The sequence below is a fragment of the Populus euphratica genome, unplaced genomic scaffold, assembly GCF_000495115.2.
Source record: "Populus euphratica unplaced genomic scaffold, PopEup_1.0 scaffold777.1, whole genome shotgun sequence".
Lineage (NCBI taxonomy): Eukaryota > Viridiplantae > Streptophyta > Magnoliopsida > Malpighiales > Salicaceae > Populus > Populus euphratica.
In genome coordinates this window covers 66,064-92,915 of record NW_011500464.1, presented here as the reverse complement: position 1 = coordinate 92,915, position 26,852 = coordinate 66,064, and the positions used below count along the sequence as shown (strand labels likewise).

The 26,852-nt window shown below is 31.1% G+C and overlaps 3 protein-coding genes and 2 long non-coding RNA genes across 13 annotated transcripts in view; 3 read left to right on the top strand and 2 right to left on the bottom strand.

Moving 5' to 3' along the window:
- LOC105114859 (uncharacterized) overlaps positions 1-1,701 on the top strand; it is a 23,842-nt gene extending 22,141 nt beyond the window's left edge. Inside the window, exons 7-10 of the mRNA XM_011011557.1 lie at positions 40-192; positions 308-418; positions 804-869; positions 1,293-1,701. Of these exons, the coding sequence (XP_011009859.1) occupies positions 40-192; positions 308-418; positions 804-869; positions 1,293-1,385 (423 nt within the window). The 3' untranslated portion in view covers positions 1,386-1,701. The remainder of the gene's footprint in view (positions 1-39; positions 193-307; positions 419-803; positions 870-1,292) is intronic.
- Positions 1,702-5,693: 3,992 nt separating this feature from the next.
- On the top strand, positions 5,694-7,578 carry LOC105114856 (Ribosomal protein L34). Its single transcript, XM_011011554.1, has 3 exons — positions 5,694-6,034; positions 6,228-6,321; positions 7,179-7,578. The coding sequence occupies exons 1-3, from the start codon at positions 5,791-5,793 to the stop codon at positions 7,249-7,251; spliced, it is 411 nt and encodes a 136-aa protein (XP_011009856.1). The 5' UTR covers positions 5,694-5,790; the 3' UTR covers positions 7,252-7,578.
- LOC105114857 (uncharacterized) lies at positions 7,480-8,985 on the bottom strand. The gene is made up of 2 exons (XR_840228.1): positions 8,761-8,985; positions 7,480-8,678 (listed from the first exon to the last, which is right to left on the bottom strand). It is a non-coding gene; the product is annotated as an uncharacterized LOC105114857 (long non-coding RNA).
- An 11,747-nt stretch (positions 8,986-20,732) lies between these two features.
- Positions 20,733-24,903, top strand: LOC105114853 (probable LRR receptor-like serine/threonine-protein kinase At4g36180). Of its 9 annotated transcripts, none has more exons than XM_011011546.1 (8): positions 20,734-21,145; positions 21,305-21,460; positions 21,580-21,648; positions 21,732-21,872; positions 22,006-22,146; positions 22,641-22,790; positions 22,873-22,950; positions 23,046-24,903. In XM_011011546.1, the coding sequence occupies exons 1-8, from the start codon at positions 20,788-20,790 to the stop codon at positions 24,794-24,796; spliced, it is 2,844 nt and encodes a 947-aa protein (XP_011009848.1). In that variant the 5' UTR covers positions 20,734-20,787; the 3' UTR covers positions 24,797-24,903. The 9 variants fall into 9 exon arrangements, with proteins under 9 accessions (XP_011009850.1, XP_011009855.1, XP_011009848.1 ...); XM_011011545.1 differs by having other exon boundaries at positions 20,736-21,145; positions 21,732-21,878; XM_011011548.1 differs by lacking the exon at positions 22,006-22,146 and having other exon boundaries at positions 20,733-21,145; positions 21,732-21,878.
- A 229-nt stretch (positions 24,904-25,132) lies between these two features.
- Positions 25,133-26,795, bottom strand: LOC105114855 (uncharacterized). Its single transcript, XR_840227.1, has 2 exons — positions 26,517-26,795; positions 25,133-26,321 (listed from the first exon to the last, which is right to left on the bottom strand). It is a non-coding gene; the product is annotated as an uncharacterized LOC105114855 (long non-coding RNA).
- Between the last annotated feature and the right edge of the window lie 57 nt (positions 26,796-26,852).

Sequence of the window (26,852 nt, the reverse complement as noted above, 5' to 3'; positions counted from 1 at the left end):
CCCCCCCCCCTCCCCCCACCCCAATTTTTTCCTTGGCAGGGCTTCAAACTAACTAGGAGAAGTATGTGGAGATCCTCACCTAGCTGGCAAGCTGTTTCAGCTAATCGGCATCCTTCAGCTGGACATTTCATGTCTAATCAACAAAGTCTTGGCCTACAGCTTGCACAGCTTAGTAGAGATGCTTCTGCTGCTGTGAGTTTCTATTGCAAAAGAACTGATTGTCATTTTTTCTTTCTCTGTAATTTCTTTCAAAAAGAGCTTTGCCATGCAGTTTCCTGTTTTTGTTAATGGAACTGTATTATCTCAGGGTGCAGCTCGCCGTCTGACCACACAAAGGAAGAACATGGTAGAGATTGAATCAGTTGGGGCTGCTGGGAAATCTGATAGCAACCGGGTGAAAAAGTATTTTCGAATGGAGGTAAAGAAAATCCTCACTACTGACATGCTTTCAGGAACAATTTTGATTGGTTTTAATTGTGACAAGAATGATCTTTAATGGCTTTTTAAAGCTAGAATTTAGGAACTTTGAAGAAATAAATTTAGCATTGGAATTCAGTATAGTGAATGCTAAGTAAAATTACTTTTAGAACTAGATTTCAGTGCATGAATGTGGTTGTGTTTTGAAAATGGACTTTGCATTGGATATTTTATTGATGTTCTATTTCTATTATGTTTTTGGCTTCAACCTAATTGTCCTTGTTTTCATGTTGTGCTCTTGTTTGCTTTCATGACTTGTCTATTTTGCCCCTTCCTTTTTTGCTCCATGGAAGGAGAACTAAGCACTGATTTAATGTATTTTTCAGTTTCTGGACAAGGAGCAGGAGGATACAGATGAGGATCTGGATTTTAGAGCACTCGAAAATGGATTTGTAAGTCATAACATTGTATTTTCCACATTGATGATGTGTGTCAGTTGTTCATCTAGAAACTGTGCAAGAATCAGTCGGAATGCTCACAAGGCATTGGGAGCCATCATCATAACAAAAGTTATGATTGGCATGGCTCTTACTTTTATGTTTTCACAAATGATGGTTCACCCCTAGCATTATATCCTAACACCAAACCTGGTGAACTACCACTGTGCCTTTACTTGAGTTGCGGGCTTATGCAGACTAACAAAAATATCCGGGCCTTATGAGCACTTGCAGCACTTGAGTTGTCTATGGGAGGGCTAATAAATTCTGTTCAAAATTCTCTCAACTTCTAATCTAACTATGAAAACTTGCAGAACTTTGATTGCTTTGGGTTTTAGTAGGGCTTCTTACTGTCTTTATTTTCCTTTGGAACACCAGGTTGCCATAACTCCCCTATCACTTTCTATCGAAGAGGATGCTCACTTAGCAGCCTCAGATTGGATCTCTTCCGCGCTTCATGTTGACCAATAAAAGCCTCCTCTCCCCATTCATCTAGTCGATAATCTTGTATACTTTTGCAGGCGCGATTGTGTTAATCAGTGATCAATCACATTATTGTATTTCCTTTTCTACAATGACCTTTCTTTTTTGGTGGGGTTGGGTGGTTTGCATTTGTAGTTGTTAAAACAAATGTAATTTAAAATGGCCAGGTCTTAATTACATGACCTTGTCTTTTCCACTAATTGTGATTTCCGGATTTGTATCTTCTATTTATTTCTCAAAGCTGCTTTGTGTTTGTGACACTAGAGGGTGATATTGCAAGTGATTGGATTCTTTGTTGTTGTTACTGTTGTTGCTGCTGCAGCTGCAATGATTCTGCTTCTGCAAGCACCACCATCTGTGGCATGATCCTTCTGAAATATGGCTTAGCTTCTGATTGTGTTTTGACTATGAGATTTATGTCTGCCTTGTTTCAGAAATTTGCACTTCCATTTTTTGTTTTTGAGCTGCAAACACACTTGTCACCAATTGGAACAGCTAAACTTGCGTGATTTTCCTTCGAACTGCGAGAGCACAGCCAATCACTGCAACGATTTTTTTTTTGTTTTTGGGGGGGGTTTAGGGTGCGATAGTCTTGTACCAATCAGACAAATAATATTTATCTTTCTAGTTTCGGGCAAAGGGCAAATCAAGCGACCTCATCCATCATAAAACTGAAGAATTCACAAGAAATTTACTGTTAAATAACAGGTGTCTTCAAGCTTTAATACAAGATGAGGTTAGCTTGTGTCATTTTCAATCGAAAACTGATTTTGAACTTCTATCCAATACTGAAAATTCAAAAGCTACTTTGTGAAGTGTTTCCAACTTTTCAAGCTTTCTAGTTTGTGGTTTCTTATATTATCCGCAACTCTTAAATCAAACACTCGCTGCTGTCGTAAAGCATGGATAACCACAATCATATAGCAACTTGTTATATAAACCAAGTCTTGTATAGAATATTAAAACATCAATTCTATCTTATCTCATCTTGTATATCATTATCATTTGATTTCCATCGTATATCCTGTTTTATTTACTTTGTTTTGTTTCGTCTCATCTTTTTCCTATTGTTTTGTATCATTTATTTTGTGTCAAGACATAAACCAAATGAAACCTATTGATATCATACTAGATCATTGCCCATGTTAGTAAGTTAAATTAATTTTTTTTAATGTAAAAAACAATTATAAGATTGATAACGTGTTTTCTTTAAAAAAAAAACTATAAACTCAAAATATAATCTATATTAGACAAAATATTTTTTAAATATTGATATGGTGGCTTATTGGATGATACTTTTAAAAAAAATATTGAGACGTCACATATAAGATCAACCTAGACTAACTTGTTAAATTTGAGACCCTAGGCATGAAAATATGATAATTTTATAAAAAAAATTTAAATAAATTATGAATGTTAAATTCTAATCAATCTATTATTGAAGAATAAAACTGAAAAAAATTATTAAATTAAAAAAATAACTCAAGTTAACTTGAGTTAACTTATCAAACCTGCGATCCGGGTCATGAGATTATGATAACTCTATATAAAAAAAAAACATACAAAGCCCAATTTAAAACCAATCCAATGTTCAAAGATAAAATAAAAAAATCTATAAAAAAAGACAAAAAAAAAGAAGAGCTAAAGTCAACTCGAACTAACTTGTTAAACTTGTGATCTAACTAGCTAAAGTCAACCCAAACTAACTTGTTAAACTTGTGATCTAACTCATTAGATCATGTAACTTCATAAAAAAAAACTAAAAAACATTATGAAGCTACATTTCAAATGAATTCAATGCTGAAAGTTGAAATCAAGAAAAAAAAACTAAAAAAAGAAGAATATTAGGTTGTTGGAAGGTCAAATTGAGAAAAAAATCAATTAAAAAATGATAAAAAAAATTTAAGTCAATTCACCAAATTTGTCGTTGAGTCATGGGGTGTGGCTCAAGTCATGGAGTAGGGTAACTCTATTAAAAACAAATAAAAAAAAAAACAATTTCCAACCAACTCAATGTGATGCAAACCTTGTGATTATGTGGTTACGCAACTCATATCAAGATTGATAATAAATTTTAGAAAGTCGAAACAAGTCTGATAAAAATGTAATACAATGAAAATTTGTCCCAAGGCACCATCACCAATAGAATAAGAACTCCTACCCTATGAATATCAATTCATGAATAAAAAGTATAAGAAAAACGTCATAAAACCAATTGATATTTGATAAATTAGTTTCAATTCTTCAAAGAACTAAAGAATGCGAGACATCCTCCCAACACTTAGAACAATAGTTCAACAACAATATTTTATCATAAATCTGAATAAAAAGTATCTTACAAAGAGTTTCTATACTCCAAACAAAAATACCATAATGGATTTACCTTAGTAGGTTGACTTGAACCCACTTATCTAAGATGCAGGCTGATATGAAGCACAATTATAACTAGACTCGAAATTTAATTGAATAAACCCAACTAATTTTATACAAATCCAAAACACTTGAAAATTAAAATTAAAATTAAAATTAAAATAAAGATTCTTTATACTACCTCAAATAACCAAAGAGAAATAAAGAAAAATGTCTAATTTTTCTAGTTTAAAAAGATTTTATAGTTGAAATAAACCTTCCTTGTGACTCTAAAAAGAGTTGTCACCTCTATATATTCTAAATAGACTAGGAGAATCTGATCAAAAAGTGAAATTAATTTTGTGGCCTCTTATTTTTTCTTGTAGAGTTAGGTTTTCTTGTAATATTTGGAGAATAATAAATACAAATGTCTTTCTTTGTTGTTGTCTTATTAGTTTACTTCCTAGCTTAGGAATCAAGCCTGGCTAAAATCTTCATTTAATTAATAGGAGAATATTTGCTAACTAGAAATCCTTATAACATTAGAAAATCTTGACTAAACAAGATTGTCATAAGACTGGACATATCAAACCCATGTTGAACATGAATTGGGCTTAGATTAAATGGTCTAGAACCTTTTGTCGATGCTCCAAAGCATCTTTAAAATCAACCTTCGGTAGAACCTTCATAATAAGTTCATTCATTGCCTCCTTCAATGCTTTTGTCTTAGACTTTGTGATTAAACAAATTTAAACATGTAATGGATTATTGATGGTGTTTGCGGGTTGATTCATGTTACAATATTGAAGGATGAAAGTGAAAAAAAAATGAATTAAAAAATAGCTTAAAAAAATAGTTTGAATCAACACGAGTTGATATGTTAAACCCATGAATTGGATTAAGAAATCAAGATAAGTTCATAAAAAACAATTTTTTTTTTTTTTACAAAGCTCACACTCTCAAGAGATCTAATGTTAAAGGTTGAATTAAATTTTTTTTTATAAGACTGATATATAACCTAATAGTTATAAAATAAAAAAAAACAAATTACAAAGGATTGATCTATTAAACGTATAATTAGGGTCTTGATATTTAAGATAAATTCATAATAAAAAAAATAAAAATTACAAAACTCCACTTTTAACATATTTAATGTTGAAAGTTGAAATAAAAAAATAAAATAAAATTCATGAGACCAATATATAACCCAAAAATTTAAAAAATAAAAAAATTACATTGCATAATTTCCAAAATAACTTAATATTGAAGGATAAAATCAAATAAAAAAAAACTAGAAAAAAGAAGAGGGTTGAGTTTTTGAAGGTTGACATTGTAAAAAAAAACCTAGAAAAAAGTAAAATAAAAAAAACACAAAAAACTATTCTAATGAATAATGCTACATCAATATATTACTAAAAATTATAAAATAAAAATAAATCATGAAGGGTTTACTTATTAAACTTGCGATATGAGTTATAAAATTGAAATAAATTTAGAGAAAATAAATTGAAAAACATTTACGAAGCTTCACTTCTAATAAATTTAATGTTAAAAGTTAAAATTAGAGAAAAAACTAAATCTATGAGATCAATATAGAATTTAATAATTAAAAAATTAAAAAATAATCTAAAACACAATTATCAGAAAAACTAATATTGAATAATGAAATAAAAAAAATAAACAATAAAAAATAAAAAATAAAAAATAAACAAAAAAATAGTATTATAGTGTTTTATGAATGTAGTTAATGTGAATTAGTCACACTTTGTAATTTTATTTATTTATTTATTTATTTTTATTGTTAATGTAAATGTTAATCTTAAAGTCAATGGCAATCGGAGAGAAGAGTGTTGAAAAAAAAAAAAACAAAGAAGACTGGTAGTAGGCCCAAAGATAAGAAATAGTGACACAAAAATAGGTCCATTGGGCTAAATGACCACAAGAAAAGCAAATCTAACACCATTTTCGCTTAGGGTTTAGTTGAGTGGTGAAGCCGAACAAGCAGGCATCTCCGTCTCTCCCTCTCCGGAAGGAAGAAAGGAAAATGGCGACCAAAAACTTAATTCGAGCAGGAGCATCCCTAATGAACAGATTGATGATATCGAAGAACCCAATTTTCCATCAAAACGCAATCTCCACTCACCAAACTTTAACTCCTCACCTTTTCCCTTCTTCTGTCTCCAACATCGAGCAAACCGACTTCCTCTCAATCACTAAACTTGCAGTTACCAATCAAGACTTCTTGCATCCTTCCGGTCTCCCCTCTCTCGAATTCTTCTTGCCCGACGGTACTTTACTGATTTATTATGCTTTTCTGATTTATGGGTTTTTACTCTCTTCAAGCAATAACTTTACTTTCTAGGTGCCTGCCAACTGTTTGATAATATGCCACAATTTTCTCTCTCTTGCTTCTGTTTCTCTCTTGATAAATATCCGGCCTTCCCTTTGCCGTAACTGCTCTGCCTTGTGCATGTTTTGCAGGAGATTCATCTACTGAGCCTATGCTCTTGTTTCCTAAGAGGACATACCAGCCTAGTGTCATCAGGCGCAAGAGAAAACACGGGTTCTTTGCACGGTCTCTCTCTTTCTGTCTCTAGCTTTGTAATCCATTTTCTATTAGAATTAGAGAACCTAGGAAGACACTGCTAACATCATTCAACATTTTGGGTAGAGAAATTTGATTAGCAGAGGCTATGGTTTGATTTCGATGGAAACACACTGTTTTTCTTCTATTAGGAAAATTCAATTATTTTCATTTGACTGGGTGTGATTTGGAGTGCATATTCATCAGAATATGGGAAAGGGGAAAGCATGACTTGAATATGAGTGTAAAAAATAACAGCTGGATTTCATATTCATCCCAAGGATAAATATCGATAAATTGTAAAAGCAGTTTTATTTTATGTGCTCTTGGATTTAAGAAGGGTTGAGTAATGGTGTAAAACTTATAATTGACATGCTTAAGTAAATCTTTAGTCATCTCGGCAAACATTTAGCATTTAGTTAACAACATGCTATGCTCAACTGCTTGGCTTATTTTTAGAAAAATACAAAAATGACAACATCTATTACTTTGGTTGATTTGGTACAAGACTAAGAAAATACATTTTTATGATGTATAATTGTTTTTTTTTCTTTTTAAAAAAAAGCATAAGGGGTTTGGTTGACCCACTGAACTCTACTTAGCTCTGATTCTATATTTGTGGCTCATCGTGTGGGGTGAAGAACAAACTTGACTTCCCTCGTTGCAAATATTTTTTAGGTTAGTTAAACCATAGAGAGTGCATTACTTTAAGGTCTAGCTGCCAAGCATGTATCACATGTCCCCTCTTGGACTGATACTGTTTTTTTTTTCCCTTCATGTACATGTTTGTTAAATGAACTTGTTGAACTAATTAGACTTGAATCATGATTTATGCAATATATGAGCAGCAAGGCAACCAAGGGTGGTCGGAGAGTAATTGCTCGGAGAATAGCAAAAGGCCGGTCAAGAGTTACTGCTTAGCTTCTCTATCTATGCATTGTGATGTGATGGGAGACAGGTTTGCCAGCAAACTTTGTTTCTTTTTATACCATGCAGTTTGTGGCCTGCCCATATGCTTTGTAGGAAAGTCTCAATGCATTTTAGAATCCGTACTCTTCCATATAATTTTTTCCATGAGATTCATGAGCTGAATTATACGCAAGATGTATTTTGAAGTGATCTCCAGGAAAAGTAATTGCGTTCTTTTTCGTTATGTTTTGTACCCAATGGCCTGCAATAATGTTGTCAAGAAGAAATAGTGGTTCTATGTTTCAGTTGCGTTAATGAAATTCAGTTACTTGATTGATAGATGATGCAGACGATATAGGCGGCACCGTTTGGTATTGCATTCCTCGTACTTTTTTAAGTGCATTTTGTATGAAAAAACATCAATGTTGCCGCACAAACTCCGTTAAAACTTACCTCCACAAACTATTTAGCCTGGAAACTTCAATTCATTGGGTATGATCTCCTCAGATTCATTGACGGATCAAATCCTTGTCCCGAAACAATTATTCAAGGAAACCACTACACCTAATCCAGCACATACACCATGGATCAAACAATTCAACTTCTTAATGCCATTCTTGGTTCTCTGTCTCCCACAATAATGTCATTCATTGCTCAAGCAAAAAACATCACAGGAAGCCTGGACAATATTGGCTAATACATATGCCAAACCATCTTGTGGCAGAATCAAGCAGGTGAAAAACCAGTTAAAACAAACCACGAAGGGATCGGATCCATGGGTATTTTTGAGTTCCTCCAGACCATCCAGGCTTGAGCTGATGAGCTTGCCATCCTTGGAGCAGCAGTTGTTGATGAAGATCTCTCGGAAAGAATTCTTGAGGGACTTGGTGACGATTATAAAGAATTGGCTCAGGCAGTTCAAGCACGAGACACTCCAATCTCCTTTAATGAACCACATAAAAAGCTTCTAAACTTTGAAGCCTCTCTCCAAAATACCAACAAAACTGAACAAGCCGACTTCCCTGCCTCCGCTAATCCAATCAATCGTGACTACACTGGCTCACACAACTTGCCACACTCTTCTTATTCCCTTGGCAACAACAAAGGCTATGGTAATCGATTCTCTACCATCTAATAATTCCCGTTCTGATCGCAGCTCTTCCAAGCCTTACCTTAGCTATTGCTAAATTTGCAGAATTCAAGGACATGCAGCTAAGCGTTGTCCCTCTAAATTAATACCAATTGAGACATCCCCAACATGGCTATTGGATAGCGGCTCTTCTCATCATGTCACCTGACTTGAGCAATTTCTTACTTCATGCCCCATACAATGGCTCTGACGATATTATAATTGGAGATGGCACAGGGCTTCCCATAACACATACTGGTCCCACTTCTCTTCGCAGTTCCAATGCTCATTTTTCCTTAACCAATGTTCTCTGTGTACCTAGTACGAAAAAAAAATTTTGATTACAATTTCCAAATTCTGTATATCCAACAATGCTTCAATTGAATTCTTACCGTATTCTTTTCTTGTAAAAGATCTTCACATAGGAGCAACGCTTTTGACGGGTAAAGCTAATGATGGTGTGTATGAGTGGCTGTTATCTTCACCTCTATTTGCCTTTTCCATTGTCAAAACCACCTCCTCCGAATACCATTATATATTGGGACACCCTGCCTTTCCTATTTTAATGCATGTCATTTCTACAAACAAACTCGATTTATCTTCTTCCAGCATCTTAAATTTTTCTTGTAATGCATGTCATTGCAATAAGAGTCACAAACTTTCTTTTTTCAATTCTACCATTACTTCTGATCGACCTCTTCAAATTATCTTTTGAAACGTATGGACTTCACCAATTATTATGATGGCTTTAAGTATCATGTAGTTTTTGTTAATCACTTTAAGTATATTTGGTTTTATCATCTTGTCACAAGGGGTGCGACGTCGTTTGGCGATGGTGGAGGCTCCTGTTGTGTCTCTTGATGAGGGGTGTTGTGTTGGGAAGATTTTATGGACACATTGCACCTTCTCGACTTTTTTGATAGAGCAACAGCCACTGTGATTATTATGCGATGAATTCTTATTACCATGTTTATGTGAACGCAATGCACCTGATGTTTTAGTGCATTTTCCAGCATGATGTTGTGTCCCTCGTAAAAGCAGCATGCTGTTGAAAATCACCAAAAAACATGTACCCGCATCGGCAAGAACAGCTGCAAAAACAAGTGGGTGACCAGCAAAAGCCAAGGCGAGGATAGCAGACTTTGTGGACATGGACATAATCACATTCTCAGTAACTTTCCTATGAGCTTTGCGAGCAAGCCGGATGGCTGCTTTCGGGACTTTTCTAAGATCATTGGGCATAAGAATCCAATGTCCTGTATCTATTGCAAGTGCCGAGCCTGAGATTCCCATTGAAATGCGAATATCAGCGATAGCTAAGGCAGGGGCATCATTCAGGCCATCTCCAGTCATTGCTGTTGGCCCTTCCTTCTTAAGTTCTTTGATAATCGTAGCCTTGCTTTCAGGTAGGAGTTCTGCATGAACTACTTCAAGCGCATGATCTAGATGCACATGGTATTAATTTTACTTCCATGTCAGTTTGAAGTGAAACGCAAATAGACCAGAAAGTAGATATGATTATGGATAAGAGCTTCACCTGTTCTTGTACATACATACCAGCCGCTTCACTATCTCCTGTAAGCATAGCAGTTCTAATGCCTAATGACTTCAGTTCCTTGATGGCCTCTGCAACCCCTGTCCTGCAGCTGTCAGAGAGAGAAAATCCAAGCAAGAGTTGCTCCATAGTACACATATCCAACTGTCTTTCCTGTCTTCTTATCTCCTTCTATTGTTGGCACTATAAGAGCAAAGCACCAAAGCATTTAGAACACCTCGAAAGCCCAATTCTACCAGTTTGTTACTAGGAATCACTGCTACGCCAGCCGGCATGAATATCACCGCTGCAAATCTGAACAATGAACTAAAATGAAAACTTTCCCACAAAATGAAAGGTAGGATTGTCTAGCAAATGGAGCTGACGATTCATTCTAAAAGAATGATGTGAAGGGCTGTCCAAATACTCGTTCTCGGTACTCTACTTCAGTGAAAGTCTATAAAACTGGATGAGTAATTGGACTGCAGTATGCCTAACCTGGAGTATAGTACTGAGAGAAATTTGTCTATGAATCTTTGAGTTTTAGACTTACTGTTTGGAGCTTCTTCCACAAGCTTTGCCATTTTAGCCACCACACAGTCTTCAGCTAAAGCAGTAGTTCTAACACCCCATTATCACCAAAGCCAAAATGCATTAAAAAACAATTCATAGGGTGTAGAGAGAAGTATCGACACCATTTAAGTTAATAGTTCCAACCCACACTACGGACTCCACTTCACAGTTGTCAGTTACCATCAACAACAACTCCATCACTTGGTATAACTTCACCAGCCTTAACTGTAAGAACAGTGTTTAACTTGACCTCATCAGCATCTACTTCTTCCCTAGTTTCGGCTATGACTGCTTTCTGAGGAGATATGCTCATCAATGATGACATCACAGCATTGGCCTGAGACATTGTAGTTTCAGAAGAATTAAGGATCCAACTTTGTATGTATAGTGAAATTCATTTTCATTCTGTAACAGCATCCATAATCAGCAAATTAGTTCTTAGGCTTTCGATGTAGGCAGATACCATGATGGTTATAAACAGCTGCGAGTTGCAGATCTGCCACAACTAGGCAATTTAGAAAGCCTAGCATACTCTTTTATGAATGAGAAGAGCTAGGCTAAAGAACATGCATGATCACACCAAAAAACTAGCCTGACAGAAAAACACAACTTTTACTTCGATTATGGAATCAGGCTCAATGCAATCAAGAGATTCTACAAGCTCAATTATATAGGGGGTCGGTTTGCATGATTTTTATGATTTTTTGTATGAGGTGTAAAAGAAAGCAAAAAAAATATACAAAAAAAAAAGAAGAAGAGAACTTCTAGGCTAGGAGGAGATGGTGGTTGGAAGGATTTTAGATCTTCGATGTCTCAGAAGCTGTGTAGATGGAATATATTCAATAAGTGATGTCTGATTGTTTTGTGTGACGATCAAACTCTAGTGTGAAAAAGCAGAGCCAATATCTTCACGGTTACCATGCGCACAAGCGTCTCCATTCTATTCATTTAGCATGTATAGCGGATAGTAAGATTTTTTTTAAATTACATCTATTTTTTTATTTATTGTTTTTTTATAAATATATTTAACTAACAACAATTTTCTTTTATAAGCTACAGTTTTTTTTTTATGTGAACCAAGCCCGATAGAGCTTTTGTGAAAACACATGTGTAAATTGATGACCATAAAAATGAGGTGCAATAGCTCATGGATAATTGAGTTCAGGGCTTTGTGGTATGTTGTTTTCAACTATTTTTTTTCTTAAATTATTATTTTTAATTGACTTTTTTTTTCAGTATACATATAACATTAGGTTGAAAGAGAGATACGGTGACGATCTTTCAACCCATCCTAATCTCGATCTGGATTTGTGGTTGGAGATAGGATCGTTTGTTGGACTCGATAAAAATCGAGTGTATGGTCTTTCTAATTCTACATCTGAGCCCTTGCAAACAACTCATAATTTTTTATTTGTTAGATGCTCACAATCGATTCTAAGCACTCAAACTCTAGGTTCGAGGTGGTTTTAGATCAATAAGTTAAAGATCAAATGACCTATTATAGTGCAGATTATGAGCAACTTGGTGCTAAGACAACCAAACTTCATCAATTGTTAATGGAGATGAGATCATATATGGATAGTACAAGTACTCCCTTTTATTTGCCCCACCATCCAGGCAAAAACTTGTCTCTTCCTTCTTCTTTGATGTCTTTATTCTAAATTAATTATATTTGAACTAATAAATATTTAAATTTATAATAAATATTTGAATTTATATTAATTTATTTTTTAATTATTTTTTATTTCAGTTTAATATTTTTTTTAATAAATATTAACCTAATTAACAATTTGTCCATCAAGTTTTTGATCAACCATTAAGATGGTTCTATACCAAATAAATAGAGAAAATTTTGGGGATGCTTTGGTTTGATTTATTTTCTGTTATTCTCTTAAAATATTTTCATTCCATGATAGAATTTTCTTGGAAGTGATAAGTTTTTTTAAAAAATAATATAAATCATATCTTGGAATCATACCTAACAGTTTAAACTATTGGGTTGAGATGGTTCTTTGACATAATATCAGAATTTTAATGACCAAACGGTCACGAGTTTAAATTTTACCATCTTTATTTATTTGATAAAATTTAAGTATAAAGTAATGTAGATCTATACAAGTTTAAAAAATTTTTACTTAAGGGAATATATTAAAGAATAATATAAATTATATTTTAAAATCTTATTAATAACTTAAACTATTATATTAAAATAATTCTTTGATAAAATTTCTACTTCATTTTGAATTTGCTGGCCTACAAATAAATAAAGTATTACTCTTGATAGTATTTTCTGGGTTGACGCCAGCAGTCAACAACTTTCTTCCTTTCCCTTGGCATCGTGTTCCATGCCTTTGCAAAATATTAAAGCCTCTAATGCCTCTCTAGCAACAAGATGGTGGATATACAGCCCTCTCTGTTGTCTGTATGGAAATCACGTGTAGAAAATCATGCCTTAATTTTAATATCTTAATATATTCCTCAATTATCAGTAAAAAAACGAAGAAGAATGCAACCACCAATTAATTAATAGAAATGTTTAAGATTGAAGCAATTGAGGTTTCAATTTTTTCACAAGAAACAAGTAAATAAAAATAACAAAAAAAAATATTAAGAAAACACACACTCATTACTCTTGCAAGGCTATCAGCAAGAATATTAAGAATCAGCTGTCAAGGGGTTTGCTCTCTCTGTATTCTCAGGTTCGAGTCCTTGGTTGCTCATATGATGGCCACTGGAGGCTTACATGGTCGTTAACTTCAGGGCCCGTGGGATTAGTCGTGGTGCGCGCAAGCTGGCCCGGACACCCACGTTAATCTAAAAAAAGAATCAGCTGTCATTTATCCATCTACTAAGGGGCTTGCTATCCTGTGATCTAGGTTGAAGCCATGTCATTTTTAATATAATAATTATTGAAATCTTATATAATTATTAATTTTAAAATTTATAAGATTGGTTGAGATGTGTTCAAATTGGCCAAACATCTACTTTAATAAAAAAAATATCAATCAAGAATTAAGAAAAAAATTCACTAATAATAAGATTAAAATAAATAAATGTGTTATTTATCAAAATAATTAGAAACAGCTCCAATGCCTCTTGAATAATAAGGATTTTTTTTTAATCTTTCCAAAAATAAATAAATGTGTTGTTTATCGAAATAATTAATTTGTAGCAATTTTTATTATGATTTGGAGCTCTGTTAATTAGGCAACATTTGATTATTATCGTGATATAAAGTACAAAAATAGTAAGGACAAAAAAGATATGTTTATATGTATTTTTATTTTAAAAGTATATAATTTTAAAAACAATTTCTCTGTATTGTATTTTTAATCAGATATGTTTTTATTTTTTGAAAATACAAATAGAGGAAGAACAACCGTAGGTTCTGAGGATGTAAATAGCAGTTTCTCATTATGGCTGTGGGAAATTGCCGCTCAAGTTCTAACTTTTGGGCTTTTATCAGTAGAGGATGTTTCATTATTTTAAAAATAAATTTATTTTATTAGACAAATGAATCTGCTAAGTTGAAGAACAGCCGTGCTGTGTACGTTAAAAAACAGTTTCTTTGTTCCCCGTCATGTTTCATTGTTTCTTTTATAGGGTGCGAGAGGGTTTGTGGAAAATTGCGTGCCCCTGGGTTTTTTTGTATTATTAATATGAATTTTTAGGTTAAATTGGGTATATTTTGATTAATTTTATATATTTTAAAATTAATAATTATATAATTTTAAATAGTTTTAGATTTCTGAAACTTAAATTGCTAATTTTTAATAAATAAATTTAAAATTTAACTAATTAAATTACATCTAAATTGTGCCTCTAACTTTTTATACTTCTAACTTTTTATTTGAAAGGATTAATGTGATTCCTTTATTTTATCTAGAAACCACTTGTTCAGATTTTGGTAAATTCATAGTTTGCTCCTTCAGATTTCTTCATCTTGTATCAATCATCTTTTACAATCTTTAAAATCAATTTTTTTTTAACATAAAAAATATTAAATCAATAATAACCGGAGTAAATCCATGTTAATTTGATTTACTGATAACCTAGGATAATTCTAGAAAAAAAAATTCAAGTCTAATAAAATTAATTTTTATAAATAAAATTAAAAAAAAATTAAAAATAAAATATGAAAGAAAAACAACTTGGTTAACTCGAGTTTATTCCACTAATTTACCATTTACAACCTTCAAAGTTAATGATATATTTATAAAAAAATATTTTTTTATAATTTTTTTATTCAAATCTTAAAGAATAAAAAAAGTATATCTACTTTTTGACAATAATAATATATGGATAAAATGAAGAAAATAGAACAAACGTGTTTTTCACACTCTCTAACCCGTTAATTAATTCATAGAAGGAGGAAGAGTGGAAGCTTCTCTATTTTTGATTGGATAATAATAATGTATAGACAAAGTAAAGAAAATAGAACAAACATGTTTTTCACGCTCTCCAACCTGCTAATTAATTCAATGGAGGAGGAAGAGTGGAAGCTTCTCTATTTTTGAAAAGCTTATATTTCACAAATTTTATTTTGTTGGAATGTCTTCACAGCAAGACAAGTTTCTTCCATAACTAGAAAGTGACTTTCTATAATCTATTTTTAAAATTTTTTATATTTTTAAAATTAATAATTTTTTTAAAAAAAAATATTATAGATTGCTATAAGATTTTTCCACATAATTTTTTTAAAATTATTATTTTTTTATTTTTTCTCAAAATTATCTTTGTTAATTTTTTTTTATATTCAACTGATTGAGAATTTAATTTTGTAATTCATTAAAATACCATGGATTGCTATAATGTTTCTCTACATAATTTTTACTTTGCTGCATAGTTCCCCTACATATTGTTTTTTAATTATCATTATTAAATTTATTTTTTTCATACTGAGCTAATTGAAGATTTAGTTTTGTAATTTTTTTATTTAAAAGATTGAAGATTTAGTTTTGTAATTTTTTTTATTTAAAATATCATTGATTGCTACAATATTTCTCCACATGATTTTTGTTGTTATGATTTTTTTTCAAATTATCTTTATTGATTTTATTGTTTTTAATATTAAGTTGGTTGAAAATTATAACTATAGATTTGCTCATGAAACACTATAAATTGCTACAATTTTTCCCTACATGATTTTTTTTCCTTTCGTTCCTTTTTGTGATATTTTTCAAAATTATTTTTGTTAATTTTATTTTGTAAATATTGATCTGGTTGAGATTATAATTGTACATTTCTTCACAAAACACTATAGATTACTAAAATGTTTTCCTCAATGATTTTAATATTAAGTTGATTAAGAATTTAGCTTTAACTTTCCCCACATGTTTTTTTTCTCATTTCTTTATTTTGTTTTCACTTTTTTTCCCCAAAATTATCTTCTTCTTTTTTTGTTGTTTTTTTTTAGAATGTTTTTTGTTGATTTTTTTTAATACAGAGCTGGTTGAGAATTTAACTTTGTAATTTTTTTTAAAAAAACATTGTGAATTGCTGCAGTATTTCCCCACATAGTTTCTTTTTTATTTTATTTTTATTTTTTATAGAATTGTCTTTGTCGATTTTATTTTTTTCATATTGAGCAGGTTGAGAATTTATCTTCATAGTTTTTTTCCTTTAAAACATTGTGGATTACTATAGTATTCTTCCACATTTTGTTTTTTTTATTATAATTTTTTTTTAAATTATCTTTATAGATTTTATTATTTTTACTATTAAGTTAGTTGAGAATTATAACTTTTGATTTTCTCATAAAACACTATACATTGCTATAGTGTTTCCTCACTTGATTTGTTTTCTTGTTTTTTTTATGATGTTTTTAAAATTATCTTTATTGATTTTATATTTTTAGTATTAAACTGGTTAAAAATTTAGTTTTATAGTTTTTCTCTTAAAAATACTGTGAATTGCAATAATGTTTTTCATATGATTTTTTTTTATTTTTTCCATAAATCTACAACAATATATAAACATATCACATGCTCACGGCATTGCATGTGCATAGTATATGTTACTTTCTCTATAATTTATTTTTGTCATAACTTAGATGTTATATCTTTTAAGGTGTTAATAAGTTTCAACTCATCTTTGTATCTTTTTTAGATATGTATGTATATGAGTATGCTAAATAAAGAATTCAACTTTTTCTTATAATCTATTTAACAATTTGTCATCAAGTTTTTAATCAATCATTAGGATGGCTCTATACCAAATAAATGGAGAAAATTTTGGGAAATACTTTGGTTTGATTTATTTTCTGTTATTATTCAAAAATATTTTCGTTCCTTGATAGAATTTTCTTGGAAATGATGAGTGACCACTCCATTTTGACTTTGCTGGCCTACCAAATAAATAAGGAATTCCTCTTGATAGAATTTTATTGGAAATGATGAGAATTTTTTGGAGTTTTCTGGGTTGACGCCAGCAGTCAACAACTATCTTCCATTCCCTTGGCATCGTGTTCCATGCCTTTGCAAAATATTAGAGGCTCCAATGCCTCATTATGGCTGAGGATGTGAAAGCAGTTTCTCTATGTTCTTAATCAAAAGTATTTCATTAAAAATGTAAAAAGCAGTTTCTCATTATGGCTGTGGGAACGTGCCGCTCAAGTTCTAACTTTTGGCCTTTATTAAGTCAAGCATGTTTCATTATTTTAAAAATAAATTTATTTTATGATACAAATGAATCCTCTAAGTGGAAGAAACAACCGTGCCGTGTGCGTTAAAAAACAGTTTCTTTGTCCCCCGTCAGGGTTCATTTTTTCTTTTATGGGGTGCGAGAGGGTTTGTGGGACATTGCGTGCCTTTAGCTTTTTTATTTTTTAATTAATATCAGTATTTAAGTTATGATATGTATATCTCAATTAATTTTATAAATTTTAAAATTAATAATTTTATAAATTTTTAATAATTTTAATATTTATAAAACTTAAAACAATAATTTTTAAAAAACAAATTTAAAGTTTAATCAATTAAACTACTTCTCAAGATAAAGAGTTATATTTATTTTAAAAACACTAATAAGGGTAATGTGATTCCTTTATTTTATCTAGAAACCACTTGCTCAGATTTCGGTAAATTTTTAGTTTGCTCGTTCAGATTTCTTCATCTTGTAACAATTGTTTTTTATAATTTTTAAAATCAATTTTTTTCTAAGATAAAAAATATTAAATTAACAATAACTTGAGTGAATTTATATTAGCTTGATTTACTCATAACCTAGAATAATACTAAAAAAAAAAAGAAAAAAAAACACTCAAGTACTCCTAACAAAACAATTTTTCAAAAATAAAATTGAAAGAAAAAATTAAAAATATAATGTAAAAAATAAACTCCACTAACCTGAGTTTAATGTGTTAACCTACCACTTACGACATTCAAAATTAATGATATATTTATAAAAAATATTTTTTTATGACTTTTTTTCAATACAAATCTTGAAAAATTTATGACTTTTTTTCAATACAAATCTTGAAGGATAAAATAAGTATAACCACTTTGTGACAATAATAATGTATATACAAAGTGAAGAAAATACAACAAACATGTTTTTCACACTCTCCAACCCGCTAAGTAATTCATACAAGGAGCAAGAGTGGAAGCTTCTTTATTTCTTGAAAGACTCTTGTTTCATGAATTTGTTTTTTTGACTGTCTTTACAGAAAGACAGGTTTGTTCGAAGTGATTTTCTTTAATCTATTTTTTTAAAAAAAATTTCATGTTTCTTTAGTAAAGTTATTAGTTAAAGAAAAATATTTTTTGAAAAAAAAATTTAGCTTAGTTTTTATAAAAATATTTTTTTATAGAAAAACTTTCTAAAAATTATGAAAAATTGAAAAGTATTTTGTTATTAGATTTATATCAAATTTGATCCTTAAATTTTTTATTACTAGTATTTTTTTAATAGAAAATATTTAAATGTTAAAAATATAACATTGTCTACTTGACAATTCCAAATATAACTTGAAAGATGGTTAAAAATATATAGTTTAATTAAAAATAAAAACAAAAAAGATAATATTTTTTAAAAAAATATTAAAACTAAAACATATTAGATTCACCCTAATCAACTCAAGGAAAAAAACCTATTTTTAAAAATAAAATTAAAAAAGAAAATTAAATATAAAAAATAAAATAAAATAAAATTAACTAACTCGAGTTCATTATACTAACCTACCACTTACAACATCCAAAGTTAATGGTATATTTATAAAAAATAAATTTTTATGAACCTTTTTTTTTATTCAAATCTTGAAAGATAGAAGAAGTATATCACTTTTTGGCAATAATAATGTATAGACAAAATGAAGAAAATAGACCAAACATGTTTTTCACACTCTCCAACCCGCTAAATAATTCATACGAGGAAGAGTGGAAGCTTCTTTGTTTCTTGAAAGACTCATAATTCACTAATTTTATTTTTTTTGGAATGTCTTCATAGCAAGACAGGTTTGTTCCATAGCTTTTTCATGTTTCTTTAGTAAAATTACTAGTTAATAAAAAATATTTTTTAGTAAAATAAAGTTACTAGTTAATGAAAAATATTTTTTAGTAAAATAAAAATTTAACTTGGTTTTTATAAAAATATTTTTTTAGATGGAATTGTTTTTTCAAAAGTTATTAAAAATTTAAAAATATTTTGTTATTAGATGATTAAATCAAATTTAATCATTAAACTTTTGATTACTAGCATTTTTTTAATAAAAGAAATTTAAATGTTAAAAATATAACATGGTCTACTTGACATATCCAAATGCAACTTGTAAGATGGTTAAAAATATATAGTTTGATTAAAAAATAAAAAAAACCATGATAATATCTTTTTTTTTTAAATATTAAGACTAAAACATATTCGATTGACCCTAATCAAAAAAACATATTCGATTGACCCTAATCAACTCGGGTAAATTTGTCAAATCTAAGATCTAAACCATGAGACCGAGATAACCCTATAGAAAGTAAATCAAAATAAATTATAAACTTAATTCCTAACTAACCTAGTATCAAACGATAAGATTAAAATAAAAGATCAATAAAAAAAACATAAAACAAATAACTCAAATTAACCCAAGTTAACATGTCAAACTCACAACCCAAGTCATGCAACTAGGATAACTACATATAAAGTAAATAAAAAAATATGAAATATAATTTTTAATGAACCAAATATTGAATGATGAAAAAAAAATACTCAATTAAAAAATTCATAAAAAACCTAACCGGTTAACTTGATTTAACTCGTTAAACTTGTAACACAGGTAATAAGAGTACGATAACTTTATAGAAATAAAAAAAATTAAATTATAAAACTCATTTCTAATTTAATTATATATTAAAGGATAAGATTGAAGAAAAACCCCTAAGTCATAATTCAAATTACGAGATCGGAATAAACAAACTCAATATTAAAAAATAAAATTAAAAAAATACAAAATATAGTTTAACAATATTAATCAACTCTTAATATATTATATATATATATATATTAAAAATAAATATTAAAAACTATTATAAAGGTTAATGCTATGAGCTCACTTTCCATTTCCAAGACAATGATGGATATAGAAAACTGGCTCCTTTCTTTATAGAAAGTATGTGGCAAATCGTGCCTTCCGAATTTAATGGAAATAACCTGTGGCAGAACTAAAAGTGCTCCTTAAACATTTGTGATTCGACAGTGACAGTTAGTAGTGATGATTATTTTTTAAATAATTAAATGATACAAACATACATACATAAATATATATATATATATATATATATATATATATATATATATGTTGTATATTCAAATTATTAGGCTGAATTTATAACAGTAAAATCATATCTCCTTCAAATGTGTTGTAAACACTAGGCTTAATTTTAGCTTTCCTTCCTAGAATTGTCTGCATTAAGAAGAAATTCATTTTAAAAAACTTATGAACATTCATCTGAACAAATTCATTTAAGAAAACTTAATAATTACTATGATTAATTTCCTGTAATTACATGATTGAATGATGTTACATTATATTAAAGGACGACAAGCTAAGAATATATATTTGCAAAAGACGTCCTTTGCTTGAAGAAGCAACCACCTTTGGTTGAAGAAAAGTAGTCTACTGAAAGAACGATCTTTGCTGATAATGATTTTTAGTGACCTTATTTAGAACTTCTGCTTCTAGTTTAGATTATATATTAATCTAAATTAATTTTATATTAGTTTTTTCCACGGCATGGGTCCGTGAAGTCCTCTATAAAAGCCTGACCCTCCTCGCTAGCTGTCCTCTATAACAAATATTGATCACCATTTGTATTCTGATATTAAGATGGGTCTGTTCCTTCAGATGTTGACGGTGTTTGTAACGACGGTTTCCCTGCAAGGATGGCTGCCTCTTGGTTGCTTGGATGAAGAGAGAATCGCTCTGTTGCAGCTCAAAGATTCTCTTAACTATCCCAATGGCACCTCCCTTCCCTCCTGGATAGAAGCTGACGCCAACTGTTGTTCTTGGGAACGTATAAAGTGCGACAGCAGCACAGGTCGAGTCATCGCACTCCATCTTGAGGAAACAAGGAATGAGGTACTGGGAGATTGGTACTTAAATACCTCCTTGTTTCTTCCTTTTCAGCAACTCAACGCTCTCGCCTTGTGGGGTAATCGTATAGCTGGTTGGGTTGAGAAGAAAGGTTTGCTCTCTCAAGTATTACAAAATATTTAGATTAGTTTTGCTCTTAAGAGTAATTACATGCCTCTTGATCAATCAATTATAATTAAATTATTCCAATAATATCTTTTTTTATTTTTTATCTGAGGTCTTAATTTAATTTATTTTTTTATATATATAGGTGGTTATGAGTTACAGAGATTGAGAAATTTGGATTACCTTGACTTGGGATCAAATAGTTTCGATAACGGTATTCTATCATTTGTGGAGGGATTTCCGTCTCTTAAATCATTATATTTATATTATAATAGACTAGAGGGGTTAATAGATTTGAAAGGTTAGTTTTCTTTTATATACTATTATTTTTAATTAACTATTAAATTTAATTTTGAAAAATACAATTTAATTTATGTGGTGTGGTGAATTAATTAATTATTATTTTATATAAATATCAAGGATCTTTGAGCGGCTTGGAGGTCTTGGGTTTTAGCGGCAACAATGTTAACAAATTGATAGCCTCAAGAGGTAATTAGTACTTCGTAGAATCATGATGATGAGCCCATCCATACAATATTAATTATTCAGTTTCTTCGCTAACTAACTTGCAGGTCCAAGCAGCTTGGCTACTCTACACTTTTATAATGTGACAACCTATGAAAATAGCTCCAAGTTACTGCAATCATTAGGAGCATTCCCAAACCTCACGACACTTTATCTGAGGTACAATGATTTTAGAGGAAGAATATTAGGTGACGGTAAGTATATATATTTGAACAGAGTTGTAAAATTTAATTGAAATTTTTGAAAAATATAATATATGGAATGCAAAGGTAAATTTTGAAAATGTTTATATATTTTTGGGTTTAATTTTGTTTTGAGCAGAGTTGCAAAATTTAAGTTCATTGGAAAGTTTGTATCTGGACTATTGTTCTCTAGATGAACACTTCCTTCAAAGCCTTGGAGCACTGCCTTCTCTGAAAAATCTATCTTTGCAAGCACTCAGTGGAAATATACCTTATAGAGGTAAATTAACAAATTTGAACTCCACTATTACTTATCATTGATCTTTCTACTTCTTTAAAACACCTATCTTTGCAAGCACTCAATGGCCTGCTATGATTAGATGTGTTTGCATATAATTCCTCTTTTATGTTTTTGCAATCTACTAAACACCATTTCAGTGTAATGTAAATATAATGATAACATAAAAAATAATAATTTCTTTAATGAAAAGGCAACTTCATACATAGGAAGTGCTGTTTTTAAGAAGAGAATAAATTAACAATGGTGTCTTTTTATTTTTTGTGTCACACGTGTAAAAAAATCCTTCTCTTAAATGGCCAATACAATTTCTACACTTAGGTCACACGTGTAAAAAAATCCTTAAATGGCCAATACAATTTCTACACTTACCTTATGTTTTTAGTTTTTTTAGCCATGATTACTAAGTAATGAATTATTTCTAATTTTAATTCCTTCTAAGTTAATGTAATTTATTGTTTAATTGATTGTGATAGACTTTCTTGATCTCAAGAACTTGGAATACTTGGATTTGAGTTACAATACTCTAAATAATAGCATCTTTCAAGCCATCAGAATGATGACCTCTCTTAAATATTTGAATTTACATGGATGCAAACTAGATGGCCAAATACCTATAGCTCAAGGTAAGGTTAATAACTCTTACTCTTTCATTTCCTTTATAATTTTAATTGTTTCTATGTCAATATAATTTCTTCAATGTGGTAGGCTTCCTTAATCTCAAGAACTTGGAATTTTTAGATTTGAGTTCCAATACTCTCGATAATAACATCTTCCAAACCATCGGTAAAGTTGATTACTTTTACTTTCTCTCTCTATAGTTTATATATTTTTCATTAGACACTTAGAGTTTTAATTTTCCTAAATTATAATGTGATCAGGTCTATGTGACTTAAATCATCTCCAAGAGCTATATATGTATGACAATGATCTCAGTGGTTTCTTGCCTCCGTGTTTGACAAATTTGACTTCTCTTCAACTACTAGATCTCTCTTTTAACCACTTGAAGATTCCTATATCATTGAGCCCATTATACAACCTTTCAAAACTCACGTATTTTGACGGTTCAAATAATGAAATATACGCAGAAGAAGATGATCATAATCTGAGCCCAAAGTTCCAGTTAGAGTTCATCTTTTTGAGCAGTCGTGGACAAGGTGCAGGAGCATTTCCTAAGTTCCTTTACCATCAGTTCAACCTACAATCTTTGGATTTTACAAACATCCAAATAAAGGGAGAGTTTCCAAATTGGTTGATTGAGAACAACACATACCTCCATGACCTTTCATTAGAAAATTGTTCTCTTTCAGGTCCATTCTTGTTACCTAAAAATTCTCATATGAATTTGTCATTCCTAAGTATATCCATGAATTACTTCCAAGGCCAAATCCCTTCAGAAATTGGAGCTCATTTGTCAGGGTTAAAAGTTTTATTTATGTCTGACAATGGTTTAAATGGAAGTATTCCTTTCTCGATGGGTAACATTAGCTCGCTACAAGTGTTAGACCTGTCCAACAACAGTTTACAAGGGCACATCCCTAGATGGATAGGGAATATGTCTTCTCTTAAATTCTTGGACTTATCAGTGAACAACTTCTCTGGTCGTTTGCCACCTAGATTCGACACCGCTTCTTCAAATTTGAGATATGTTTATTTGTCTAGAAATAAATTACAAGGACCGATCACAAAGGCATTTTATAACTCCTCTGAGATGTTTGCACTAGATCTTTCCCATAATAATTTAACTGGTAGTATTCCAAAATGGATTGACAGACTATCTAACTTGAGATTTCTACTCTTAAGTTATAACAATCTTGAAGGTGAAATCCCAGTTCAATTATACAGATTGGACCAATTAACCCTGATTGATCTATCTCACAACCACCTTTCTGGTAACATCCTCTCTTGGATGATATCCACTCATCCTTTCCCAGAACAATACAACTCCTATGATGATTTGTCCTCATCACAACAATCCTTCGAGTTTACAACGAAGAATGTATCCCTTTCTTATAGAGGCACCATTATCCAGTACTTCACAGGAATTGATCTCTCATGCAACAATTTCATAGGAGAGATTCCTCCTGAAATTGGAAACCTCAGCATGATCAAGGTATTGAACCTTTCACACAACAGTTTAACCGGACCAATTCCACCAACATTTTCAAACTTAAAAGAAATAGAGAGCTTAGATCTTTCCTATAACAAACTGGATGGAGAAATCCCACCTCACCTTATTGAACTATTTTATCTAGAGTTTTTTAATGTGGCACACAATAATCTGTCTGGCAAGACTCCTGCGAGAGTTGCACAGTTTGCCACGTTTGAGAAGAGCTGCTACAAGGACAACCCTTTTCTTTGTGGAGAACCACTACCCAAGATTTGCAGTGCAGCTATGCCACTGTCACCAACACCAACTTCAACAAACAATGAAGATGATGGTGGCTTCATGGATATGGAAGTTTTTTATGTGACTTTTGGGGTTACATACATCATAGTGCTGCTGGTAATAGGTGCAATTCTTTACATAAATTCATATTGGCGACGAGCTTGGTTTCACTTTATTGAGGCGAGCATCAACAATTGCTATTATTTTCTGGTGGACAATCTTCCCATTTTATCCAAGTTTTGATTTTCATAGCCTCGATGGTATTAAGACTTGGTGCATTGTTGTGTATTCTAGTTTTAAGATTTAAACAAGTTTAAATGCATGCTTAAGCGATGTTGTATTAATTTTCATTTATGTTTTTATTTTTCATTTTAACTTTTGTGTGATATAATAATTAAATTTCTTCAATCATTTATCTAGGCAAGTTCAATTCAATTTTAGTTTGGTGTGATTTTATTTAGTGGGGGCTTTTCAAGCCCATAAAAAATTCCATGAGTTTTACTTTTCATTTTCTTCATACTTGTATATTACATTACTACTGGATTTATATGGATGATCAATTCAAATTTACAACACAAATATCCAAAAATATTTAATATAAAGGGGAATACATTACAACACAAATACTATTGTTAAAAATACAAATTTGCATTATCTTCCTGTATTGAATTCATCAAAGAATATGGATTTGTCTTGGTAGTTTTCTTTTCTTGGTACCTAATATTTCTTGAGGTCACAATTGATATAAAGGCAAGATTGTCCAAAAAGAATTTCTTCAATTTAGCTTACAGGATATATTCACACACGAAGCACCTTACCAGTTCTTGCTGAAATTGCTTAATTTTCTGGAAAACAATTTGTGTTTGAATGACTCTTACTCTCAATAATAGCTTCTTCCAAACCAGCCTTGCTCAAGCTATTAAGAACACAACTTACCATTTAATATTTTAGCTGGAGTCATCAACCAGAAGATATAATCCCTCCGGATGCACTGTTCAATGGCTGAAAAGGCAACCAAGTTTTCAACTTTTCCACCTCTATATGCAACCAATATTTGGAATGTAACCTTCTCTCTTCATCTCCTCATTCAGCAATTGGTATATGTTCACCGGATGATGATTTAAGTTGTCACCAGCATGAAATTCATGAGCACGAGCTCCAATGTCAATCCAGTTACAGCAAGGGGTTTTAGAGATACCACACTGCCTCATCAACACCCTTGTCTTTGCAGAATCATCCCACCTTCTCATATTTGCATATATCTTAGATAAGATAACATATTTTCCTGAATTTGATAGCTCCGTCTCTAGAAACAATTGAATGACCCTTTCATCAACATCTGCATTTCTACACCTCTGGCAGGCACCAAGCAATGACCCCAACACAATTTCATATGGTTTTCCAAGCATCTTCTTGATTAAGTCCCAGGCTTCGTTCAGAAGTCCTGCACGCGACAAAGATCAACCATGCAAGAATAATGCTCGACTTTTAGGACCAATCCAATCAATCCAAATGGCAATGTCATTGATTCAAAAACTCTCACATTTAGCATACATATCAATTAATGCACTCGCAACATAGACATCGTGCTGTAAACCTCTTTCTGATGCATGTGTCTCAACCCATTTCCCCAAATCAAAGGCCCCTATTGTGGAACATGCAGACCATATATACTTCAATCATTGTGACTTTATCTGGATTAGGACCTGTCTCTCTCATTCCATTGAATAGTACAATTACTTCATTGGAAGCTCCATCCTGTGAGAACCTATTAAGTGATTGTTGAACAAAAAAAAATCATATTAACTTGAAATACATTTACAAATTTCATATACCTGTGTGGTTTTTATTTCATTGATGATTAATTAGGAAGAATTCAAATTTGAAGTTAGTTCAAAGGAACAGAAATAGACACAATTTCATTATATGTGTCAATTACCAAGTATAAAGCGCATCTAATTGCCCTGTGATAATGGCATTCCAAGTGACAACATCCTTGTTTGGCATTGAATCAAAAGACCCTCCTCGCAGATATCAAATCCCCACACTTACCATACATGTCAATCAAAGCAGACCCCACATACGAATTTACCTCCATCTTCTTCTCCAAAACAAACCCCTCCACCCATCTCCCCAAACCCAAATCCCCCAAATCCCCACACGCCCCAAGAACACTCACCAACGTCATCTCATCTGGCTCAAACCCCTTCTCCCTCATTTCCATAAACAACCCAAATGCCTCGTTAGTCTTAAATTTTGTAGCCATATTTTAGCTTTATCTTTTAATGAAAAAGGAAAA

Excerpts from the sequence above, each read along its gene's own strand:
- LOC105114856 (XM_011011554.1), top strand. The coding sequence starts at position 5,791 with ATGGCGACCAAAAACTTAATTCGAGCAGGAGCATCCCTAATGAACAGA. Across the intron at positions 6,035-6,227 it reads CGAATTCTTCTTGCCCGACG|GAGATTCATCTACTGAGCCT; the intron begins GTACTTTACTGA and ends CATGTTTTGCAG. Across the intron at positions 6,322-7,178 it reads AAACACGGGTTCTTTGCACG|CAAGGCAACCAAGGGTGGTC; the intron begins GTCTCTCTCTTT and ends ATATATGAGCAG.
- LOC105114853 (XM_011011545.1), top strand. The coding sequence starts at position 20,788 with ATGGGTCTGTTCCTTCAGATGTTGACGGTGTTTGTAACGACGGTTTCC. Across the intron at positions 22,147-22,640 it reads TGGAAATATACCTTATAGAG|ACTTTCTTGATCTCAAGAAC; the intron begins GTAAATTAACAA and ends TGATTGTGATAG. Across the intron at positions 22,951-23,045 it reads TAACATCTTCCAAACCATCG|GTCTATGTGACTTAAATCAT; the intron begins GTAAAGTTGATT and ends TAATGTGATCAG.